Below are 13,494 nucleotides of genomic sequence, written 5' to 3' on the forward strand. Positions count from 1 at the left end.
TACAGAATACAGTGCAGAAAAACTTCCTGGTGACATCAAAAGCTAGTAAAGAAACATTTCTATGTCCTGATGCTTGGTTTCACTGGCTGAATAATTCCTATACAATGTTACACGATACTGTGCATTACTCTGCTTTCCAAGAGGCAAACCAAGCAGTTAAAAGGACAATCCTGCTTCCCAGTCATAAGGTGCTTGTTTTGCTCTTTCAGAGCCAGTTTACAGAGCAGGCTGTGCTTTAACTGTGCATGCTATGGGACGCTACAGCCCAGATGTACTGAAGAACCATGCCAAGCAAGTGCTGCCATTGGCTTTTCTTGGGATGCATGAAGTTCCTGAAGAAGATAAAGGAGAGAAAGAGAATTCTACTCTGTGGACTGAAGTTTGGCAGGAAAATGTACCTGGTACGTTGTATTAAGAATAGTAAAGCTTTCAGGAAAGCATGGGACAAGAAATAGCATACTTTCTGGAATTCCATTTTGAAAATACAGAGTTTTCATGGTAAGAGATTTGGGAAGCTTGTTTCTATTTTCTTCCTTGCTCTAGATTTCTTGTATGAAGTCTGCCTTCTCTGGCTATTTAAAATAATTACAGGGGCATAGATCACAAGGGTGGACAGACACAGTAGAAGTATTTTAAAATTGTGATACACTGAATGCCACTGTAATATGATCCTGATCGTGCAGATAACTAGACATCTTCGGAAATTTTTATACCAGCCTTATATGCCCTCTATATATAGGGCTGCTACTCATTTCAAAGTTTCAGGGGCTTTGCCCTTTCTCTCTTTAGCAGATCTCTGTGACAATACCTCTGGTTTTAGATTCAATGAATAAATTTATGCTATAGAAGTGCAGTTCTTTTTATAGATGAAGATCTGGATACATTATAGTATTGTCTTGCTGACTCTTTCAGATTTCAGATTTGGTTCCTCAGTCCTCAGATGATTTCTCAGGAGTCTGAGAAAGGAGCTGGAAAAGGTTTTCTAGTGATCTGTTCTTGGAAGACAAAAAAAAAAAGACATTATATTCCTTAGAAACAGGCTAACACAATGTCTAGTGTCTGCTATATGGAAGGACTGACATAAGCTCTGTGTCTAAATACTCAAAAAAGACTGTATGTTTGGAACACCTAGAAAAGAACCCACCTTCAACCAGGCTAGGAGGAATTCTACACGCTTTTGCCTGCAGTAGACCTTTCTGATTTATCTCATAGCAAAAAACCCATGAGATCTATAACTGGTTGGTTTTGTTTTCCAGGGTAGCACTGGTCTTGTTCACTTGTGGTGGTTTTTGTTGTTTTTGGGATTATTTTTTTTTTAGTAAGATCAAAGGTATGTTTGTTTTGTAGCAAAATTATAGTTTTCCTCCATCTGATATGCAGGTACTCAAGGTGGGATCAGACTGTATTTGCAGGAGTTAATATCCATCACCCAGAAGGCTCTGCAGTCCCAGTCCTGGAAGATGAAAGCTCAGGGAGCAGCTGCCATGGCATCAATTGCTAAACAGACCAGCTCCCTTGTACCGCCACATCTGGGAATGGTGCTCTCTGCACTGCTGCAAGGCCTGCCAGGGAGAACCTGGACTGGAAAGGTAAAGAGGGAATTGTCACCTCATGGTTGGCTGTGAGCCCAGCAGCGTGCAGCCCTTAAGTCAGGAAATGCAATGTTCTCTGCTGCAGAGCAGCACAATAAGAATGCTGATGCAGGTAGTCTGCCTTTTGTCCTGCATTTAGCAGCTACAGAAATGACTGGGAAGATAGGTAGGTGAAATTCAGAATGCTTTGGAGTTGGGTTCCCACTTAGACAAATTCCACTGCACCATATCTAGCCTGGAGGGATACTAACATGTGCACAGCCCCTTTTTGCTGCCAGTTCTGTGCAGATTGAAGGCTAAGTCCTCTGCAGGAGGAGTGGCAAGAGATAGATAGACATTGCTTCTCCGAACTGGTGTCACAGGCATGTGTCCCCAGTGCCCCTTGCAGAAGAGCACAAAGTTTTGCCCTGTGCAGCAGGACTGTGCATTTTGGCTCTGTGGCACTTCTCAGTGATGTCTCTTCTGTCATTGCAGGAGGAGCTGTTAAAGGCCATTGCCAGTGTTGTTTCTGCGTGCAGGTAAGTGGCTTGAAGGAGGTGGTACCCTCAGGATCTGAGATCTCAAAAGGGAGGTTGTTGTATAGTGTTATTGCATATAGAGTACTAAGGAGATATTATAGAAGGTTTGTCATCACCATCCTGATCTCTTATCAGCAGAGAGCAAGTGAGGAGCTCCTCTTATATGAGAAGCAAGTGATGCTTCAGAGATACCTACAGAAGTAAATGGTTGATTTAGAGAGGAAGAGGAGGATGTTGAGAGGCCACAATTGCTAAGAGGAAAGCAGAGACTAAGGGGGAAGATTGAGACCTTAAATGGGAAAAAGAGGAAGAAGTAAAAGAGTAGTGAGGGTGTAAGTGCCTTGGAAGCGTATGAGAAAAGAACAGAATAAAAAAGGGGGAGCAGACAAACAGTGAGAAAGACCCCTGTTACAATTACTGGTAGGCAACTGAGTGCCTGGACACAGGAATTAATTCCTCTCTGGGAACAGTGGATTTTGGGAAGAGATTAGCATGATGGTGTCCATGTGCCTTGCATTTCAGTGCAGAGCTGCAGAAGTCAGTGCCAGGTCAGCCCACCATCACAGATGTTGTCCAGGCTCTCCTGAAAGAATGTCATAAAGAAAATCTCAAGTATAAGATGGTGGCACTGCGCTGTGCAGCTGAGGTGCTGCAGGCAACAAAGGAAGACCGGTTCCAGGAACTTGCTGATATCATCTTCCCCATGATAAAGAAGGTGACAGTTCAGCTTCTTGAGTTTTCTCTCTTTCAAAGCAGAACACCCAAGTGGTGATAGTCCCAGTGATGCTGGCTGCATGCCAGACTTCTGCCCAAAGGGCTGATGATATGAGAGATTCCCCACGCAGCCAGATCTTTGGTGGGGCTGAATACCAGACAATGGTGAGCCCTGGGGTGGTTCTACCTGTGCTGCCCAAATTCTGAATTAGCCCAACTGTTCTTTAGACAGAGTCCTGCCCCACTATCCTGTTACCACTTGAAAAGTTAATTCCTGACTGCTCTACAGGCAGCAAAAGGCTCCTGGGAAGCTGTGTAGAGTGCTTGTGTTTAGTATCAGCAGAGCCTTGCAGCTCTGGGGGTGGGACTGGTGTAGCACAGGCACTGTGCTGGGTGCCAGGCCACAGAGCCCGTTGTGCCCTGGCAGCGCCAGAGCTGGGCGCAAGGGCTGGTGTGTGCGGCTGCAGGGAACAGAGCTGCACTGCAGGGTGTGCCTAGCCCACCCTCGTCCTTCTGTCAGTCACACCTTCCCCCGTGGCCTCTGCAGAACTCTCTGGAGAGCATGGGAGCAGCTTTTCCAAAGCATGATGAAGAGGATGAGGACATGAGGGAGAAAGAGGTTCAGATGGAGTCCCTGATCTGTGCCTTTGAGACCCTGGGCAAAGCCTGGCCGAGGAGCCTGGAGACACAGCGTAAGTCAGCTGATGACATGCAGAACAAACAATTTTTTCTTAAAATGAAAAGCAGAAGGGAAGGACCTGGAGATCACATGAGAATGAGAAAAGTGCAGGAGAAGATAAAGGATCTTGCTGCAGGCAGATTGTGAGGATCTTCATTGAGATAGCTGCCCCAACTGCTTTCATGCAAAATAACCCATCCTTGGGAAAAATCTTTACTGTTGTCTTAAATTCACTTCACGAAAATGTTCTGAGTTTATAGATAAGCAGGATGAGTGAGGTGGCTTTTCTAATGAAAAGAAGCCTAATTCTGCTGTTCACATTTACATTTGCAACAAAGCTAGTACAAGAATTGGGAGTACCTGGAGAGGGTTGGGAAAAGGTTGCTTTTATTAGCATGCCAGAGTATGTAATGCAGCTGTTTCGTCTGCCAGCATTTGTAATGAGTGAGTTGATGTGGTGAAGATTTTCAGGGTCACTTGTTACAGGATGTTGACTTGGTCATATGCAGTGATTAAATGCTTGGTGTCACTTGTTGAGGAGCACTTTGGAGACAGATGAGCGTTTCCTTCTGCCTTTCCATGTGGTAATACGGTGATGTATGTGCTTGTTCTCCTGTAGGTTGCTATCGCCAAGAGTTTTGCAAATTAATGTGTGACCGTCTGAAACTCAGCACATGGAAAGTGCAGCTTGGAGTGCTACAAGCCATGAATGCCTACTTTCAAGGGTAATTCTTTTCTCTGCAGTCCACTTGTCTTCTCTTTCTTGCTTGAAATTGTTCTATGAATTTGATGACACTGAATGAATGGAGAAGTTGAGCAAACTTCTGTCGCAGTGATGCAGGATGCCTGACTGTTTTTGTATTTGACAGGCTAATGCTGTTTGATGAGGAGCACTCTGACCCTGTGGCTTTGACAGAAATACTGTTGGAAACCTGTTCCTCTATCACCCATTCTTTAGGTAAATGGACTTCTCCTGATTTGTGATGGGTGATGAATTGCTTGTAATACCGTTTTCCTCTGGGGATTTGTGTGGTAGAAGAAATGCAGAATAAGCAGAGGTTGTCAGAGATAACATTTAGCCATTCCTTGCACTATAGGGATTACTGTGAAGTTGCAGTGTTCAAGACAGCAGCATGCAGGGTGCAGTTCGGAGAGAAGTGTGTTCCTCTGGTGCAAGAGAGCTCTGCAAGGGCAGGGAGAGGCAGACAGCAGACCGTGCAACCTCTCACAACACAAGCAAGCAATCCTGATTTAATGAAACACAAGTTTTTCTCCTCCACCATTCAGACTTCTTGGATATATATGCATTATGTATCCAAGATTATAGTATCCAAAAGATACCCCAAATTTTCTCAGATAGCCAGTGCATGAAGCTCCAAGGTTCAGAGGCAGTTTGTGCTCTACAGGAGCTGGGCACCCATATATAAGTGCTGCTTGTGTCATGCTGATAGTAATGGGCCTCTCTGTTACTTTGGTAGTGTTCCCACTTGTCCTGTGACTCTAACAGTGCCCCATATCTTGTACCTGCATGTAGTCTTGTTTCAGATGTGCCTAAAAGACAGCACTTACTTTAGTGCTAGCTACCAATTCAGACACCCCTTTGGAGAAAGTTTCTTTTAGGTATCAGTCCTCACGGAATGAGGACTAGGGTCCTCATCTTAGTAAGATTTTAGCTCAGAGACCAAGTAACTTCTTGTGACAAGCTTGTGTTTGATGGCTGGCATGGGGTTTATGTACCCTTACTTAATCCTGCTTGTTAACATTTGTATGGTCTCCAACCAGTACAACTCACTAGAACATTCTGTTACACACAGAAGTTGTCTGCCATCGCCCTGCAGCTATGGCAGCATTTTGTTCCCCACTGAAATATGTAAGGAATACAAATTTCTCTGTGGTACTGGCAGAGGCAATGCACAAGGTTTAGTTTAGTTGTCAGCCTACAGTTGCTGACTTTCTGCCATTCAAATGTGCCTAGTGTTCAAGTGGGAACTGCAGACTGACAGCACAAACAAGAGCTCAGTGAACTGTGTTAGCAAAAGTGGTCTGGAGATCACAGAGGTGACTGCTTTTTGTAAGATTAATGCATTTGGTTCTCAATGTGGTTTTGGGTTTTCTTGTCTGTTTTCTTTAAATCTTTTAGAAAACAAAAGCTACACATCCATAAGAGCAGAAGCTTTGTCTGTGATACAACTGTTGCTCACCAGACTACAAGGTGAGACTTTTTACTTGCCACCTGGAAGAGCCACTGCTTGGTAAAGATGGCACCTGGCTGTATGGCCTGGAACTCTGGAGAGATTACTTTACCTTCTGCTTGCAGTACTGGGTGATTCTGGGGAAGCTGGGACTTGGAAGTAGGAGAGACCTTGAAGTTAATATCAAGTTCTAAAGTACCATTGGATAGTATTTCCTTTGGTGAGGAAAATGTTTGTCAAGGAGAGTCCCACATGGAGCTCACAGAATTGTCTTGTCAGATCTGCATGTGTTATGTTCAAACTCCATAGAGGGGGGAGCTCCTCTTAGTACAGAAGAGTGATTTTTACATTTTCAGTGTCAAGTTTCATTTCTCATTATTATTTCGTATTCAAGACTTGCAGAATTGTCTTCATAGGGTGAGGTCTTCTTAGGTCTCAGGTTCATATGCAGTTCTTATGTAGCAAAGTTTTCCTTTAGGTTTCTGGTATGCATTTCATGTTTCCTTTATTCTGGCAAAAACCTTACAAGCCTCTTTCATGAGCCATTTGCAACATGGGAAACATGTGGCTCTTCAGGCCCTTGTGGTCCGACATTGCAGGCTTAGACAATGACACCTGGTCTAGAGAGGTGCAACTCCCTGTTAGGAGGCAGCACAAGCACCTGAGCAGCCAGGTGACGAGTTCTCCTGGAAGTGCAGTATGAACTGTGAGTGAAAGGCTGAAGCAGTCACTCTTTTAGCCTGTCTGGGAAAGCAATGTCCTTTCGGAATTTTTTGTTTTGTTTTCTGGTGTTCATGTCCAATGTCTGTCTGTCTTTATCTGCACAGAAGCTCAACAGTGGGAAAGCCTGACACGGGAAAGCAGAGAGCACCTCGTGCGTTCGTTGTCTACGATGGCATCAGATAGCAGACCTGAGCTACAAGAGAGGGCATTTGTGTTGAAGAGAACACTTGAAAATCTTGACTAAGTTTGTAAAACATAAATTTCAAAGTGCCATGTAAAACAAAAACAAAAAAGTGCAGTGGTCTGAAAACTCAAGTGGGGAAATGAAGATTACTCTGTAGGATGCATCATTCCTGGCCAAAATAAAAAATGCCTTAAATTCTTTTCCCCATTAATATTATTTTTACTCTTAAGCTGATCATTAGTTGTTTTATCAGCAAATACCTCTCATCTGCCCTATAATGTTTGTAAGTGTGCAGCATAAAAAACACAAGGGCAAGATTTTTTTTTTAAATAGGCAGAAGAATGTTTCTCAGACCCCCTTTGTCCTTCAGAAAAGCTGTTGAAAATCCACTAGCACAGAAGGTAAAACCTTATTTCGTTTTCACATTTTTTGTATGTAGAGATCTGTTAACTGGTGTCTACCCCAGTAGTGCTGGTGTTTGTTATCTGTAGGGAACAAAATGCTTCCCTTGATGAGGCCTGTGTTCGACTCCTGTGGTTTCCCAGGGGCAGGGTTTCATCTGACACCCACCTCTGCTTCTGCTTGCTCCTCCCTTGCAGCCTGTTGTCTGTGCATTATGAAAGGCAGAGTACTGTTAACTTCACTCCTTCCTCCTTCTCTGACCTCAGCATGGATTGACCGAGACTATGCCTTCCCCAGCTGGCAACCTTGGCCTCCCAAACTTTAAATGAGAACTTTTTCCCTAAAAGGACGCACAAGAGAGCACTTTACTGAGCTGTGTGGGACAAAGTTAAGCCTAGTTGGTACCCAGGTGGAACACTGCTCTTCTCAAAATTGTTTTGCATGGACACTCCTTAGCTCCAGGAAATAAAAAAAAAAGGAAAACAATCTTTTTTAGATATGTTTTTGAAGAGTGTTTGAAGTTTGAAATGACACATTTTTTTAATAGTAGTGGTAATGTTTTATTCCCTTCCTGTTCGTAAACCTGTTCTTGCTTTGGAAACCTGTAACAATTTAGACTTGTCAATATTTGTAAGAAATGGAATCATCTGTCATTTATCAGAGCCCAAGTCATGCTGGTTTCTAGCAATTTGCACTTATGAAGATTATATCTGCATTAACATGGGAGTAAAATTGCTATATGGTGATGTGGCCCTGCTGCCTGTCTCCTTTTTTTCCTCCTCCTCTGACAAAAGACAAATCTGACCACTATAACAACAAACTTTAATAGTGTGAAGATAGCACTGCTCCATAATCTGACCAGTATGTGTACAACTTTTTGGGGATAAATGCTTTGCTGATGGTGAAATAAAATCATTAGTGTGGGCAATATCATGTTCATGGTTTTCAGCACCAGAAGGCTTGTTTTCTTTATTTGCAGTCTGCAGCTCCTTTCAGATCTGCTCTCTTAAGGAGATGATTGCTCAGATTACATCATGTTTCCTCCATGCCCATTTATTCAGGTTCAGGTATGCAGTACCTATTTTCCCCTCAGGTGCCATTCCCCAATCAGTGTTTTCTGGTACTGTAACTATCTTGTTGTCTGACTTGCTCTCCGTAGGGAAGAATGCAATTTGTGCACACCTGGTAAGAGAATGTCAGGAAGAAATGGGCAGAGCTGTCCCACAGTTGCTCTTGTGTAGCAGAAACCTCAGCGAGCACTATTGCATTGTACATTAGAACTGGTCAGTGGGCAACTCCTTGGTGCTGGGAGCTGGTGCTACAATGTTTTGATTTACACCTTGTTGCAGGGAGCTGCTCTTTGTTTACGTGTAGTTTGAACTATTGAGCACAGTGTACATTTTAAAATTTTACTGGGCAAATCATTTTGCAGTATCTTTAAAAACTTGCTTACTGTGACATGTAGTGTCATGAGTGCTCTTCTTTTTTTTTTTTTTTTTGTAGTAGGTGAATATTACCAGTGATGCTTTGCTGTAGCAGTTCATTGTCTGACTTGGGTTTTTTCATATTGGTGAGTGACAGTAACAGAAAAGCAAGAGCCTCCATGTCTCTGGTAATTCGAGCTTTCACTGTGGACTGGAGTATTCAGAGGCAATGCCTAGTATGGTCAAATGACTGTACGTAGAATAACTGTAATCATTATCAATAGAAACCTGAATTTCTCTATTGGGGATTTACACTAGAGGGAAGAGCGTATTCTAGGAACTCTATAAAACAGCTGGATTAACAACTCTGGCCAAGAGTGTTAGGAAGGTTAGAGATGGTATGACACTTTCTGAATCACAAAGCAATATGTCTTTCTCGTGATTACAGAGCAGATTCAGAGCTCCTCTCTAAAGCATGTGCCTATACACAAAACCTACCTGTACAGAAGTTAATTAAGTCAGAGGTTTGATTTCTACCCCCCTTACATTTGTAAACTTGACAGAATTAAAAAAAAAATAATAAATAGATGTGGCCTTCCTAGAGTTTCTCCTCTAAAAGTGATTGCACTATGTAAAACACACTGTACTTTGCCCAGCACGGGCATTTCTTGTGCTGCTGCAATGCTTTGTATACCTGGAGTGCAGTGTGCAGACTTGACTCTAGCACTCCTGCTCTGACTTACAAGCTGTTGCTTAAATGGATGTATATTGAGAAAAGTTTTCTAATGTTGCAAGATCTCCATCAAATTTATTGCAATCTGTACTGTCCAAATATGTGAATGGTCTGACTGAAAGAAAACCCTCCTGCTTACCAAAAAGCTAAAAACTAAATAAAAGCTGCATGACCTGTTCCTTGGAGTAACTGGTAGTGTTTTTTTTTCTCCTGCAGTGAGTATTTTATTCTGTTCCTGTGCTCTAGATTCAGTGTGTGCTGCTGTTGTGCTCCATGCTGGCCTGCTGCCCTCCCCTCATGGAGACACATGGTGGCTCTGCAGCCCTGTGAAGGAAGTGTGTGTTTTTGAACCCATAGCTTGGTCTCCTTAAACCAGGCAGGGTTAGGGCATGTGTCTGTATTACAGATACATTCTTTGCATTTATTATATATAGAGTCTTGTATGTATTACATATACATGGTAGATGAGGCCGTGAGATTGAAAACTTACTAAAGTAATATTCAAGAACTTCAGTATTTCCAAATTACTCCAGGCATGCACACCTTTCCCCCCACCCAGTGTAACCTCAGTTATATGCACTTTTCTAAACAGTATTCAGAAAGGAAGAAAAAGAAGGCAGGGGCACGAATGAGGTAAGCAGAGGACAGCATGAGAACACAGACCTCACCTGCGCTGGCCACCAAGTGGCTGAAGCATGATCTGGCGAGGGAAATGCTGTCAGACCATGCACCCACCGTACACAGAGCGTGCAGGGGTCCTGGGCTGTGGTGAGCAGAGACCTAGGCTGCAGTGCTGTGATAAAGCTGGTTTGGACTGAAGCCTCACAGACACGTCCTTTCTGGCCAGTGAAAGTAGCAGGATACATTCAAGTAAGTTAAAAACTGGGAAACAGTTCAATTCTGTGAAGGCACTGTTCAGTGAAAAGCTCTGAGGAAGGAAAGCACATACACAACCTGGCTGTGTTATATGGCATAGTATATATTTAGTAACAACAGGTTAAAAATTTTAAAAAGACCTTGGGAGTTGTTGAGGATTGCTTTGCTCCTTAGAAACCAATTACATACCAATTACACTTTTCTGTGGAATTTGACAACAGGCAAGCATGGAGATTCTCAGTTCAGTGGAAGAGAATTCTCCCAGGCTTCAGGCCTGGGAAACGTAGAGGAAGAATGAAAAGAATTATGATCTCTCTTTCTGTCCATGTTGTTTATAGCTATGTACCTTCAGAGTGTGCTATTCATAGTTCAGCAATAGTGTGAAAGATTTTTACTTTGAGACCAATGGGATTTCACCTGAGCAATCCTGGTTATAAAAGGTCGCTACCTCGTAATAAAGGAACTCTCTTTTTCGCCTTCCGAGCACGGAGTCATTCCGTCCGTTCCCGACTCAGCAGCGTCATCTGGTGATCACAAGCCTCGGCTAAAGGACGGGACCCTGGAGGGTCCGGCCGAGATCGCAGCGGAGGCTGAGCACAGAGGGATCTGGAGACCCCTCATGACTCGGCCGCCGTTTGCCCTCCTGAGTGCGGTAACGCTGACTGTGCCCCGTGTCCTCCTGAGAGGACTGGTCCCGCTCGGACAGCGGGCATCGGCCCCGAGAGGCCGGGGACTGAGTGGGCATGGTTTTCCCAACACAGCAGACTGTCTCCTGAAGTGGATGCCTGCCGAGGGACGGGTTCTCCTTTAAAAAGGGGAACCAACTTTGTAGCGACGAACAAGCAGTTCTGATCGCGTGGACAGCTTTCATCCCGCCCATGAGACTCGCTGTCTCTGATGGAGAGCCTGCGCCAGAGATGGCAGGTTCGCAGCAGATGTGAGCGTTGCATTCAGTTCGGAGACCTGGGAATCCCTAGGTGATAGTTTGCGAACTGCAGTCATCACCGGCGATGCGGTCGCAAGGTCTTTACTGCCTGCCTGGAGACGCATTTCTAAAGCCCTTCAGCGCAAGGGCTCGGGAAGCGCAGGCCCGAGCCGCGCACCGCGCCCACCACCGCTGCTTCCGGGCCCGCACGGCGCGGGACGGCTCCGCCCCCGGCTCGAGCAGCTTCCTTCTGTTCCGCCCGAGCATGCGCAGGAGCGGCTGGAGCCACCGCCCGCAGCGGGTTCGCCGCCAGCGGCGCCACATCCCGCGGGAGCGGGAGGAGCCGCGGCGCTTTTCCGCGCCCCCACGGCCGGGCACCGACCGCCCCCCGCGCCAGCGCCCGCCGCCGCCTCTGCAGCTGTGGAGTCCGCGGCCCCCCCCCCCCTCACAGCCCGCTTTGCGGGGACTGGTGGCGCGCCATGCGGCGCTGGAAGAGCCCCTGCGATCCGCCGGGGAACGCTGCTCTCTCTGCTGCCCGGCTGCCCCTGCAACAGTTCCGTGCTCCGCTCCGTCGCCTGCAACCAGCCCAGCCTCCTTCAGCCCAGTGTCCCTTTCCCCTTCCTTGGGCGGTCCCGAGCCGTGCTCTTCTGAGGCGGGGTCAGGGAGACGCTGGCGTGCTCTGCAGCGGAGGCGCCGCGCACCTCCTCTCTGCCGGTGCCTAAACACTGCGAACTCTGAAACCCAGTGCTTTTCTGGGATCAGCTCCCTGTTGGAGAGGAGATGCCCTCGCCCTGTGGGGCTGCCCCCGGGGCTCGGGGCACCTCGGCCCCCCAGGCTCCCGTCTGCGGGGCGGGAGAAACGGTGTCCAGGAATGCTGCCGCGGGTCTCCTGTCCCGGGGGATGAGGGTGGGCGGGGAATCGGGGAACTGGGCAACAATCACTTGTATCGGGGGCAAGGAGGCGCAGGAGGGAGCGCGGATGACCCATTGTCCTGGGCAGACGTGGGTGGTGCCAAGAACGCCAACTTCAGGGTGAAATGTTATGTTACCGGAAAAACCTCTCCTGCCATCTGCATGGACCAGTTGGCAGATGGGAAGGAGAGAGTGGGCGAGGAGGAGGCGTTCGGCCGGGGCGGGCTGTGGAAACAAAGACCTCGCCCCGCGGGCCGGGTTTGGGGCCCTTGGTCCGCCCACCGGGACCGCGTTCCCCGCCCCAGCCCGCGGTCACAAAACCCCCTGTGGCTGCTGGAAAACCCCCTGGCCTTTCTGGGAAAAAAACCAAATACACCACCCACAACTCCCCCCCCCCCCCGAAAAAAAAAAAACCCAACACGTGGAACACGTGGGCATTTATTCTTAGACGGCATTTATTCATCAGACTGGAACGTCACAACTAGGCTCAGCCTGGTTGTAGTAAGGACTGTTGCCATGGCTTTCCAGCATTTTTCTCAAGTGTTTCTGAATTTGGTCAATTCTGCTCAATTGTTTTGAAAACTTTGAGGATGCAATTTGGACCCGAGTTCAGTTTTATCACTATTCAGGACACAACTGCACAGGCCAAAAGCCTGCACACATCCTGCAAAAAGCAATTTCTATGAAAACCAACCAAGGCTTGACCTGCTGCACCTTACTGGCTGGGATAATCCCAGAGGCCTAAAGGTTTGCAGCTGTGGGAAACAGATGTCCCATTTTGCCAAGTCTGGCTGATTTGGGTGCACGTTTATTAATACCTTCTTTTCTGCCATGTGGGCATCTGCTCACACTGGGAAATGGGTTTTGACAAGTCGGCCTGCCAGTCCTTTGGCAGACTGACAATGGTTTATTACTATACTAGAGCTGGTAACTGATTTCTTGGAATTTATAATACAAGTTAGAGATCTCTTCGACCAATCTGACCCAATGTCTGATTAGAAGTTTTGATTGACTCTTGAGCTGTGTTTGTTCTCCTTCCTGCAGGGGGTCCTGCAGAGGACTACAAACACCAGCTCCCTCTTTAAATGAAAAGCGGGAATTGAGATTCTCAGTTCAGTTGAAGAGAATTCTCCCAGGCTTCAGGCCTTGGAAACGTAGAGAGGAAGAACAAAAACAATTATGATCTCTCTTTCTGTTCATGTTGTTTATAGCTATGTACCTTCAGAGTGTGCTACTCATAGTGTGAAAGGGTTTTACTCTGAGACCTGAGCGATCCTGGTTATAAAACCTCTAATAAATACCTCTTAATAAAGGATCTCCCTTTTTTGCCTTCTGAACCACAGAGTCATTTCGTCCATCCCTGACTCAGCAGCATCAGGTGAGGAAGACGGTTACTACACTTTGCAATAGGTCTTCTGACTAGAACTCTGGTAGCTGAATCAGCTTTTCCTCATCTGAAGGCTTTAAGCTTACAAAGCTACTACTTATAAGCATTTATGTGTAAATATTACAGAGAAATGAAAGGAATTACAGCACACCATAAAAATTATATTTTTAATATAATAAAACTTAACAACTTAAAACTTACAGGTTGTTACAGACTATTTCCTATTTGTTTCAG

General features: G+C 45.9%; 1 protein-coding gene across 1 annotated transcript in view; it reads left to right on the forward strand.

The window, feature by feature from the left end:
* The window catches only part of ECPAS (Ecm29 proteasome adaptor and scaffold), a 57,598-nt gene extending 48,268 nt beyond the window's left edge, over positions 1 to 9,330 (forward strand). Inside the window, exons 41-49 of the mRNA XM_058824375.1 lie at positions 210 to 401; positions 1,381 to 1,589; positions 2,067 to 2,110; positions 2,633 to 2,825; positions 3,372 to 3,516; positions 4,123 to 4,228; positions 4,373 to 4,461; positions 5,644 to 5,715; positions 6,523 to 9,330. Of these exons, the coding sequence (XP_058680358.1) occupies positions 210 to 401; positions 1,381 to 1,589; positions 2,067 to 2,110; positions 2,633 to 2,825; positions 3,372 to 3,516; positions 4,123 to 4,228; positions 4,373 to 4,461; positions 5,644 to 5,715; positions 6,523 to 6,662 (1,190 nt within the window). The 3' untranslated portion in view covers positions 6,663 to 9,330. The remainder of the gene's footprint in view (positions 1 to 209; positions 402 to 1,380; positions 1,590 to 2,066; positions 2,111 to 2,632; positions 2,826 to 3,371; positions 3,517 to 4,122; positions 4,229 to 4,372; positions 4,462 to 5,643; positions 5,716 to 6,522) is intronic.
* Positions 9,331 to 13,494: the final 4,164 nt, after the last annotated feature.

This window comes from Ammospiza caudacuta, chromosome Z (genome assembly GCF_027887145.1).
Source record: "Ammospiza caudacuta isolate bAmmCau1 chromosome Z, bAmmCau1.pri, whole genome shotgun sequence".
Taxonomy (NCBI): Eukaryota; Metazoa; Chordata; class Aves; order Passeriformes; family Passerellidae; genus Ammospiza; species Ammospiza caudacuta.